Below are 11,563 nucleotides of genomic sequence, written 5' to 3'. Positions count from 1 at the left end.
ATGGTTTGAGGCATCACATGTTTCCGTAGCAACACCAGTTTGCAATGAGTTACCCTTACAGAAATCGAGAGTTTGTGGAAAATTTAAAAACTTGCTTTGTGGCAAACTTGCAGAAAAATTGTCTGTCCATTGTTGCCAAAGGTTTGCTGAAGGTTCACCACTAACTTCTGCAAACTGCAAACTTCTGGCAAACATTTGCGGTGAATCACAAGCTTATTTGCATGTGAAAATAATGAGTGGCAAATTTGTGGCAAGTTTGCTAGAACTCTAGATTTTTTGCAAGTGTATGCATTAAAGTTTAATACTTAAGGCCAAAGTATACTTCAGTTTTCCGCGTGCTGCTACGTTTCGTGCAAAGTGCGTGTGACGCAAATTTCATCATCAGAAGAGCATTTTGCGTTCCGTATCGGATCGAGCACGTTCGACCGCGTTGCCTTTCAAAGTATACTCATTTGACCACAAGCGAATACACATTTTTTTCACGCACGCGCTCTACGACTGCTTGTGAAACTCCTTTAGTCCAGTCAACGGCGCTGATGCACACAAGCGAGGACTGTCCACGTGTTAAGAGAATCTGGGCCGCACGCGGAAAGTACTCGCTGACTCCGCTAATGACAAAATTTGCATCACGCATACGGTGTGCGGAGTGATCAACAACGCGGACAATCAAAGTGTACTTTGGAATTAAAGGCCAATACTTTGGCCTGGGGGCCTGGGTAGCTCAGCGAGTATTGACGCAGGCTACCACCCCTGGAGTCGCAAGATCATTTTCAGGGTTTGCTGAGTGACTCCAGCCAGGTCTCCTAAGCAACCAAATTGGCCCGGTTGCTAGGGAGGGTAGAGACACATGGGGTAACCTCCTCGTGGTCACTATAATGTGGTTCGCTCTCAATGGGCGTGTGGTAAGTTGTGTGTGGATCGCGGAGAATAGCATGAGCCTCCACATGCTGGGAGCCTCCGTGGTGTCATCCACATTGGGGCACGTGATAAGATGCGCAGATTGACGGCCTCAGAAGCGGAGGCAACTGATACTCGTCCTCCGCCACCTGGATTGAGGGGAGTAACCGCACCACCTCGAGGACCTACGAAGTTGTGGGAATTGGGCATGCAAAATTGGGAGAAAAGGGGATAAAATAAAAATAATTAGTGGCAAGATGGCAACACTCCCATTTGAGCCATTGCTCAAGATCAGGAGATACCTGCATTTGTGTACTTGAGTCTGAAGGAATATAAAAACATGTGTCTAAACTCCTGAGGAGAAATAGTCGGCACATGCGCTAACCGCCTGTGAATTTGTGCACAGTAAAATGAAGTATACTTTGCATATGCTTTGCAGAATTTGCACTAGATGCGAGATGAAGCGGCACATGGAAAACCAAAGTATACTTGGCGTTTATGGTAAGGGGTTTGTTCAAATCCTTGACACTCAAGTATGAACAGGGTCGCCATAGGGTGTACAACTGGACATTTTGTCCCGGGCCAGGCTTGAGGGAGGCCCGGAGTAGAGGGGGGTCCACATAAAGGCTTTTTCATATTGTAGACCGCATCTAAACGAGTCCAGCGGGATCTACCCTTTTGTCCCCAATTTGAAATGCCCAAATCCAATGCGCTCTAGGTCCTTGTGGTGGCGTAGTAACTCGCCTCAATCCGGGTGGTGGAGGACGAATCTCAGTTGCCTCGGAGTCCGAGACCGGCAATCTGCATACTTTATAACGTGTCTTGTTGAACACGTTACCACAGAGTGGTAGTGGAGACTTCACGCTACTCTCCGCGGCGTCCACACACAACTCACCACGTGCCCCACCGAGAGCGAACCACATTATAGCGACCACATTATAGCGACCACGAGGAGGTTAGCCCATGTGACTCTACCCTCCCTAGCAACCGGGCCAATTGTTTGCTTCAGAAGCCTGGCTGGAGCCACTCAGCACGCCCTGGATTCAAACTTGCGACTCCAGGTGTGGTAGTCAGCGTCTTTACTCGCTGAACTACTCAGGCCCACCGCCTTCATTTGTTGTTGAAAGCCGAGTATGGCTTTGAAGATAACATGTCAGGGGGTTTCATGGGTGTTTGTGGAGCTCAACTCAAGAGTCTATTGTTGCACTTGGCCTGCAATAATAGGCTCTTTACTGAAGACCCCAGACCAGATCAGGTTACTAAAGTAGACATTCAACATTTAGCAACCCTGTTACACTGTGTTAGAGTGGAAAAAGGGGGCATGAGTGAGAAAAAGTGATCTATAGGAACCTAAAAAAGGAATCGGATCACTGATTTTGATTTACATTTTTGGGTGAACTTTTTAAATGCAAGCGCTTGCGTTTGTGGTGGAGGGTCTCGCCGATTGATTTGTGTTGAATTTCGCTCCGTCTCCCATTAGGAATTCTTCCCCTCTGTCCCGTCCTCGTGTTTCTCTTCATGAATAAAACACAGGTGAGCTCGGTTTCTGGGATTGGCTTACACACACCGTCTTTATAAGGGGGGTTCCTGTCCGCTCGCTATAATGCTTGCAGCATTTCCGCTCATGCACACAGACACGAACAAACACTTTCCATTAGAGATTGTACCTCTCACTGTGTGTTTAACGACATATCAGATAATTCATTACACAATAGTGATTAGCAACTAAACTGAACAAGCCGATCGGTTGAGGGAGTTTGGGAAATTGGGACTGCAATATTAATACTGAATATGTACAGAACTGTGCAAAAGTCTTGGGCACATAAGATGTTTCACAAAAGCATTTGTCTTAAGATGGTTATTTATATCTTCAGCTTTAGTGTGTCAATAGGAAATATAAAGGTTGGACTCCCAAATATTACAGGGAGCCCTGCAACAGATGTCATGGCCCCCACGGACTCCCCCACTAAACATTGAGTCAGTCTGGGATTACATAAAAAGACAAAAACCATTGAGACAGCCTAAATAGATAGAAGAACTGTGGTGAATTCTCCAATAAGCCTGAAACATCCGATCTGCCAACAGCCAAGAACAACTGTGTCCAGGTGACCTAGGAGAATAGGTGCTGTTTTAAAGGCAAAGGTGGTCATATCAATTTAAATTGAATATCAATTTAGCTTTTTTATGTTTACTGGCCTTTGTTTGACATTAAGTGATAAATTCAAACTATTTATTTCATTATTTTTGAAGACATCCTCACCATGCAACATTTTTCACAAGTGCCTTAAACTGTTGCACAGTGATTAAGAAAAATGTGACATGTTTTAGCCATGCAGATCTGATTTCACAGCATCTAAATTTTCATATATGAATATGGATGGCCGTTTTATTATTAAAGCTCCATAGTGTGTTTTTGCAGTACCACTGACAGCCTATTGGTGGCAGCAAAAGCACATTTCAGGCAGGCATCAGTATGCCGTTTCCATTGGTTTTGTTTGAGATAGTGTGTACTGCTCACTGTATACTTCCTGCTATTTTTTTTTATATAGTATGTGAAACAGTACAATAAATATTATAGTATGCTACACAGTTGTCACATGCCCTTATCAGGGTCAGTGGTGTTTGTATTTTTAAATCCAATGTTGTGTAAAAACGTCTTTTGGCTGAGCAATCAATGTGATCAAATATGGCAGCTGATATTACTTTGTTCATTTTGGAAATTCAATCTCAAGTCGAGAGCATTCCATTATGGGATACAGTATTCATTCAGGTATTCAATGCATACTTAAAATGCCTTCCCTATTTAGAGTAAACATACCATATACTGCAGAGGTAGTAAGAACACTTTGGTAGTATGCTATTCCCAACATATCCACAGTAATAGACATTTGTATCAGTAACATTTTTAGTTAATAACAATGTGGCTGTAAATGATAAAAGTAAAGGGGGCATGATTAATTATTTTTTTTAACACATGATTTAAATAGTTATTTAAAGGGATAGTTCACCCAAAAATGAAAATTCTCTCATCATTTACTCACCCTCATGACATCCAAGATGTGTCTTTCTTTCCTCTGCAGAACACAAATGAAAGAATAACATTTTTAGGAGAATATATCAGCTCTGGTGGTCCTTACGATGCAAGAGAAGGGTGACCAGAACTTCAAAGCTAAAAAAAGCACATAAATGCAGCATAAAAGTAATCAATATGACTCCAGTAGTTAAATCCATGTCTTCAGAAGTGATATGATAGGTCAGAGAGGGAAAATGATCTTTTTTACTATTAATTCTCCTCCCTGCCCAGTAGGTGGTGATTTGCACGAAGAAACCAAATTGCCAAAATTGACTTATTGTTTGAATTATTTATTGTAGCAAAAGATTTTTTTCTCTCTCTGACCTATCATATTACTTCTGAAGACATGGATTTAACTACAGGAGTCGTATTGATTACTTTTATGCTGCATTTATGTGCTTTATTGAGTTTCAAAGTTCTTGCTACCATTCACTTGCATTCACTTCCCAGTCTAATTTTCACAATCTACATTTTAGAAAGTGTTTTGCTGACTGTCTTTTTGTTGAGTAGTAGTAGTATGTTTTGTTTAATGCCATGTCAGCAATCAAAGCTATTTTCATGGCAAGAATTCAATTACAAAAATACAGATATCATATAAATACAATAAAAACAAAACAAATATAGATAGCAAGTCATATTATACAATATTTTTTTTAAGATTTCTTTTTGTTGAAGTCTATCTACTCGCTTTGTGTCAAATTAAATATAGTGATATAAAATAAAATGTATAAATATATTGAATTGCGTCAACTCTGACTTTGATCGATAACATTATGATTATGACATGTTTTACTTCACATTAAAGATGGCATGACACTATTTATTTGACAGCATTCAAACTTGCAAACACATTTCCATTGTGCTGAAATACAGACAAAAAGAAACACAAAACTTTAAATTCCTCTTGATTTCGACAAAAAGGCGTAGAGGAAAAATAAAAAACAAACAAGCAAACTGATGATGGGTGTGACTGACTCTTCCTCAGTCCCGCAGAGTCCAAAGTCATTTTCTTTCACACCTCAAAATACAAACCGTGAATGCCGAGCACCGTTTCTGAACTTCTTGGCAAAAAAATATTAAGTGCCCTAGTACGCAAAAACAGTCTGATGTGTGTTTTACTGGGGGAGGATGGTGTGTAGGTAATTGTCCAGGTTGTCTTGGAGTTTATGAGATGATTGGAGTGTGTGTGTGTGTGTTACTGAGGGGGTAAGGGGATGCCGCGGGGGTCAGTGACCTGCCCTTCCTGTAGGTTTTTGACGAGCTGGGCGAGCCAGCGTTTGGTGGTGGAGTCGTCTTTTAGCACTTGAGCAAACGTGGTGTCCTTCAGCTGATCGGGCAGGCACTGACGCAGAGCTTCTCTCGCTCTGAGATAGAGAGAACGAAAGAGAATTAGAAACTAGTGTACAAGTCTCACACCTTTTGACCAATGAATTTAAATGACTTCTCCAGTCACTGTAATTACATCAATGTCTTAATATAAATATTTATATTACTTCATTTATTTTTCATTATTATGTTTTTATATTTATTAACTTTTAACCTACAGTATTTGTAAAGCATTCTAGGATACAGGTTTGTATGATAAAAGTTGATTACTACTATTATTTGGTAACATTTTAAAATAAATATGTACTTGCTAAAATTAGTAATGCATTCGGTATCATGAACTAACAATAAACAATATAACTAAAATGCATTAATGTACTAAATATAAAACTTATAATAATAATAAAAACAAACATGAATAACTTAACCTTGACCAAGTTTAATAAGTGCAGAATTTAGTTCATTGTGGCAGGTCGGAGGGCGGAGCCGGGTCGTGATTCCGCACACTCCCGGCCCCTAATTAAGCTGATGAAGCCCGAGAGGGATAAGGGCTGTCTGGAGACGGCAGTGCGACAGAAAGAGAGTTACGGGCAGCTGTCCGACCCCTTTGTGTGTTTGTCTTTTTGGTTCAGTTTCATTTTAAACTATTATTTATATTATTAATCCAGTTCTCACCTCCTCCTTTCGTTTATTTAGATAAAATAATTGTATTGATGTACAATACATATATAACATTATATATTATATAAAATAATATATCAATGTCTCTACAATTATTTATTTAATTGTTTTACATAAATGATGGGTGTTCATTCATACTGCATTAAATGTTAACATTTATATCTACTAATTAAAAAAACATATTAGTACATGTTGAAATAAACATGGACCAAGATTAATAATAATAGTTGAAAATATTTGTTCATTGTTAGTTCATTTTAACCAATTTTAATTAAAACAATTTACTAAATATATTACATAAAGTATTTATAAAGTTAATGTAATGTATTTAGTAAAAAATTATTTTATTACAATTGTTTAAAATGAACTAACAATGAACAAATATTAAACTGGATAAATATGATTACTGGATAAGTTTCTTAAAATCTTTTTAATGAGATTATTGGCCAAGAGAAGAAAATATTTTAAAGCTGAGCAGTGCAAAAATTTTTTTTAGATATATATATATATATATATATATTTATTAGGGCTGTCGATTTAACGTGTTAATTCAGTGCGATTAATTTTATTCAAAAATAACGTGTTAAAAACATTTATGCAATTAATCACACTGCCCCCCCCCATAAGGAAGATTCCTGAGAAATGCAAGCTTGCAGTACCACCCGTTTACTCCAGAGGGCAGTAAGTGAAACTTTAGCTGTATGAAAACACACCGTTTATACAGTGAAGAAAACAACCTTCAGCAGCAACAACACAAACATGCATTACATTCTTGCATTCAAAACACTTGATGGAGCGCAAATCCGAAATAAGAGATCTCAAGACGTGTTTAAAGATTGAGTATTAAACTATATTTAACTTGAAACAGTGAACTAAACATTTTATGTTTATGATGTGACACACCAGAGACGCTACACAAGCATGTCTGATGCAGGTGTACATTGATTGACAGCCCTAAAATATATATATATATATATATATATACACATATACACATACATACATACATACACACACACTAAATTATATGAATTGCTAATTAAAGGCAAAAAAAAATTCAGTAATAAATCAATAAAAATGCTAATATTTTATAACTTCATATTCAATGCATTTGTTTCAATTTATGTTTTTAATTGTTGGTAACACTTTTCAATAAAGGTTGTATTCATTAACAACATTTAACGTCATTAATTACCAATGAACTACTTTCACAGCACTAATTAATCATGGTTCATGTTAATTTCATCATTTGAACTTAAAATGAAAAAACATGCATTTACTAACATTATCAAATATAACTTTATTGTAAACCATTACCAATTAGTTTTATGTTCCAATGGATTATCCTGTTATACATTTATTGATATGTAAACATTTCAAAATAGATTGATTTAATCCCTTTTTCCCCATTTTATATCTTGAACCTTCCTGAATTATAAGGTTTGTGCATCTCCTACAGTTTAGAAAGGAGCCAATAATTCGTAGTAAATACCTGGAGTTGTCAGAAAGACGTAAATAACAGCGCACGACGTGTTTCAGCAGGCGAGCGGAGGGCTCCTTAGACAACTGAAGAACCATCTTCCCCTGCAAGACACCATCAAAACAACACATTATTATAATCCTGGAGCTTATAGATCCAATGATATACTTAGAAACACCACCATTCAAGAGCATGAGACGATCACATTCGCAGAAAATAGCCAATCAATCGGAGACATACTGAATAAACAATAAGAAATGTCCAACATTTTTAAATGAGCTGATCAGTTACACTGCTTGAACAACAAAGCATGAATAATATTGAAAGCACCAGTATCATGGCGACGTGTGAGAAGCGTTCGTAAGTCTGGCAGATATACGCTAGACCCGTGTCATCCAGAAGGATCTTCTGAAGTATAAACGTTGCCACCTGAAAAGAAAACAGAATTATGAAAGAGGGACAAATATGTCTATGAACAACAGATGTGACTTGCAACTTGAATGTACAAGGATTTGTCCTTAAAAACGATTTTATTGGGAGCCTCGGTAGCTCAGTGGTAAAGACGCTGGCAACCACCCCAGGAGTCGCGAGTTAGAATCCCAGGGTGTGCTGAGTGACTCCAGCCAGGTCTCCTAAGCAACCAAATTGGCCCGTTTGCTAGGGTGGGTAGAGTCACATGGGGTAACCTCCTCATGGTCGCTACAATGTGGTTCTCTCTTAGTGGGGCGCATGGCGAGTTGTGCATGGAAGCCTCCACACGCGCTATATCTCCAAGGGAATGCGCACATTAAGCAATGTGATCAAATGCGCAGACTGACGGTCTCAGACGCGGAGGCAACTGAGATTCGTCCTCCGCCACCTGGATTGAGGCGAGTCACTACACCACCACGAGGACTTGGGAGCACATTGGTAATTGGGCTTTCCAAACTGGGGAGAAATAAAACGATTTTATTGTCATACCGTTTTAGAGAGCTCGCTGCCAGACTCCATGATGCGCAGACAGAGAGGTATGATTTCCGTTGTCAACAGGAAGTTGATCACCTCCTGTTCGTCGGTTTTCACCAGCGCTCCTACAAAACGGCAATCATTTCAGTTAACAGTTCCTCCCAATTCTTGAACGGATTTTTAGGTCAATGTTTTCCGATGCGCGTTTCTTTTCTGTATTGACCAGTTCACTTACCGATAACTCCGAGACTTGTGAGGCGCAGGTATTCGAAGGGTCGAGTTTTACTGACCGTGTGCAGGAAGGGATACAAAAACAGAGGGATGTGTGCGGCCAGGAAAGCCGATCTGAGGAAGAAAACAAAAAAGTACAATTAAGAGAAAACACGAAACAAACTGCCTCTAACAGATGCCATGTCTCTTGAAGTTTAGATTTCCTGCGAGCACGTAAAGAGACTTACCGTGTCTCTACATGGGACGCCACACACTGCAGCAGTGCTAAAGCATTACACACTCGATTAGACTGATGTGCCGTCAGTGTCGGAGGGTTTATGGATGGGTAGATGTTCACAATCTCCTGTCAAATAAATCATAATCTAATCTTATTCAAACTATATATAAGAGAAGTCATTTCTGTGAGCTAAAAATCACGATCATGGACACGCACCTGAAGTAGAGCCGCTATGGTACCACACGAGTGCCACAGCATCGGGGCAAGATCTGCCACAGACTCTCTCTTCTTGCTGAGCTCAAGCAGGGCGTTCTCTCGTGTTTCAGGGCTGGACAGCTCATTGATCCACTGATAGATCTTCTCACGGTCCACCTGTGCAAGTCCCGCCGTGCTTACAGTCTATAAGAGAGATGTACAGAAGAAAATCGAAACTTTACAGGATACCGAAGGTGAAAGGATAACATACAGGGCTTCTGAAGAGGAACCTTTCTGTTACTACATTTTAATAACAATAATTTATAATAAATATACATTAAATTATATTTGTATAAATATTCAAAATAAATTATTATCTTAGTATAAATATTCATTTCAATTTTTTTTTATTTACGTTTGACTAATTTGTGAAGCATTCTAGGGTACAGTTTACTATTATTTGGTAACATTTTTAAATAAATATGTACTTGGTAAAATTACTAAATGCATTACATATGTTAACATATAAAACTTCTAAAATAATAATAATAATAATAATATATGTTCAAATTAACCTTGACCAAGATTATAAATGTTTTTGTTAATTGTTAGTTAATTTTAAATAATGTAGTTCACCATTTTCATTAAATAAATGTACATTAAATATATTTTATTAAATGTACAAATAAATATAATAATCAATGTCTAAAAATTGTCACATTTTTTCATTTATTTAAAAAAATTAAAACACTTTAAAATAACTAGGTATTTAGTCATTTTAGTAAATGCATTAGATATCATGAATAAAAAATAAACATTATATTTTACAGCATTTATTAATCTTGTTTAATTTATAAAATTACAATTGTTTATTGCGAGTTCATGTTAGTTAATACTGCATTAAATACAATGCATTAAATACGTTAACATATTAAACTTCTAATTAAAAAACATTATTAGGCTAATACATGTTGAAATAAACATAGTCAAAGATTAATATTAATAAACATTTTACAATAAGGATGTATTTCTGAACATTAGTTAATGCATTAGATATCATGAACGAACAATGAACAATAAACTGTACAGCTTTATTAATCTTGGCTTATGTTAATTTATATAATTTCAATAGTTCATATTAGTCCATACTGCATTAACAAAACATAAACAAACTTCTAATAAAAGCAGTATATTAAATATTCATTAACATTAAATGATGAAAAAGTATTGTTCATTCATAGTTGATTTACATAACAAAAACCACCTTACTGTAAAGTGTTAGCTAATATTTTTACTGTACATTTACTATTATAAAGATTATATTTTAGAGGCATGCAGGACTGATATTCTGCCCCATGTGTTTATATAAATACACACATCTGATGTTTTGGTTGTTTATTTTTAAAAATGCCTGAACATTCGGATTATATGTATCATCGTTTATGATGTAATAATGTATATATTGAATATGAATCACCCACACTGATGGATAACTATTGAAACGCTTAATAAAACTTGATTTTTCCTCACGTACACAAACCTTAAGATTAAGATTATATAAATAAAATAAATCTATTTAAGTAACTGACTGCATTAGCTTGAGCTCAAACAGGCCTCAGCTCCAGCATGCACCAAAACCTTCCCCAGACTCACCGCTCCTGTAGCCAACATCCTCCCTATCACTTTAGTGTGATCTCCAGAGTCAAAGTGAGCTCACTGTTTAAAAAATATGGAGAAATAAATTGGGTTTGCATGTGCAGAGAAGCTAAAAGACAACAGTACACCTTCCGGTCCTGCTCCTCCTTCATGTGTTGGGTAATGACGGATCTAATGCTCATTACTGCCACTTATAGACATTATTCAGAGGTGCACCCTAATTCACGAGAGCCCCATCTTTTTCATTTTGAATGGGAATGACTACGAGGCTGTGAGGGATTGATTTGCCATCTCTTCAAGCTGTAAAAAGCTCCTAGATCACATCTGATTTTTGTCTACAAAATTTTCATGAAAATATGGGTTTTTTCAGTGTTTTGTTTCATTAGTTTTTTGTTTTTTTGTGATCATTTTGCCATTGGCATAAATTTTGCGAAAGTGGTGTGTATTTGGGGGAGGTTCCAATTATACTTCTATAATACTGTGTACAGAAAATAGTTACACTCAGGACAAAAATGTCCCCATTGAAACCCATTAAAATTACAGTATTTGATCCCAGTGCCATTAAAGTATAAAATCATGAATTCTATGATATTATGCTTTCATTCCAGAGCCCTGGCTTCAAAAATGTAATATTTAATAATTTCCACCAGATGGGGCCATTTTTCTCATGTTTAGCCTATGGAGCATATACAACCTTTTCCCCTATTTTCTGTTTGCTGTATTATAGAGTATCACAGGCCAATTGAATAAATGATGCAGCTAAAATTGTGTGGGTGTTTTGGTATGGATGTTAGAGTGTGTTTTGTATGTGTGTGTGTGTGTGTGTGTGTGGGTGTAAAGAATAGAAGTGTTGCATTATGAA

At 37.2% G+C, this 11,563-nt stretch overlaps 1 protein-coding gene across 1 annotated transcript; it reads right to left on the bottom strand.

The window, feature by feature from the left end:
* Positions 1–4,646: 4,646 nt before the first annotated feature.
* LOC127641286 (CCR4-NOT transcription complex subunit 9-like) lies at positions 4,647–10,845 on the bottom strand. Its single transcript, XM_052124188.1, has 8 exons — positions 10,699–10,845; positions 9,067–9,249; positions 8,861–8,976; positions 8,638–8,747; positions 8,418–8,527; positions 7,788–7,886; positions 7,470–7,561; positions 4,647–5,334 (listed from the first exon to the last, which is right to left on the bottom strand). The coding sequence occupies exons 1-8, from the start codon at positions 10,714–10,716 to the stop codon at positions 5,166–5,168; spliced, it is 897 nt and encodes a 298-aa protein (XP_051980148.1). The 5' UTR covers positions 10,717–10,845; the 3' UTR covers positions 4,647–5,165.
* Positions 10,846–11,563: the final 718 nt, after the last annotated feature.

Source organism: Xyrauchen texanus, chromosome 50 (genome assembly GCF_025860055.1).
Source record: "Xyrauchen texanus isolate HMW12.3.18 chromosome 50, RBS_HiC_50CHRs, whole genome shotgun sequence".
Lineage (NCBI taxonomy): Eukaryota > Metazoa > Chordata > Actinopteri > Cypriniformes > Catostomidae > Xyrauchen > Xyrauchen texanus.
The sequence above is the reverse complement of the archived record's forward strand: the minus strand, read 5'-3'. Positions and strand labels throughout refer to the sequence as shown.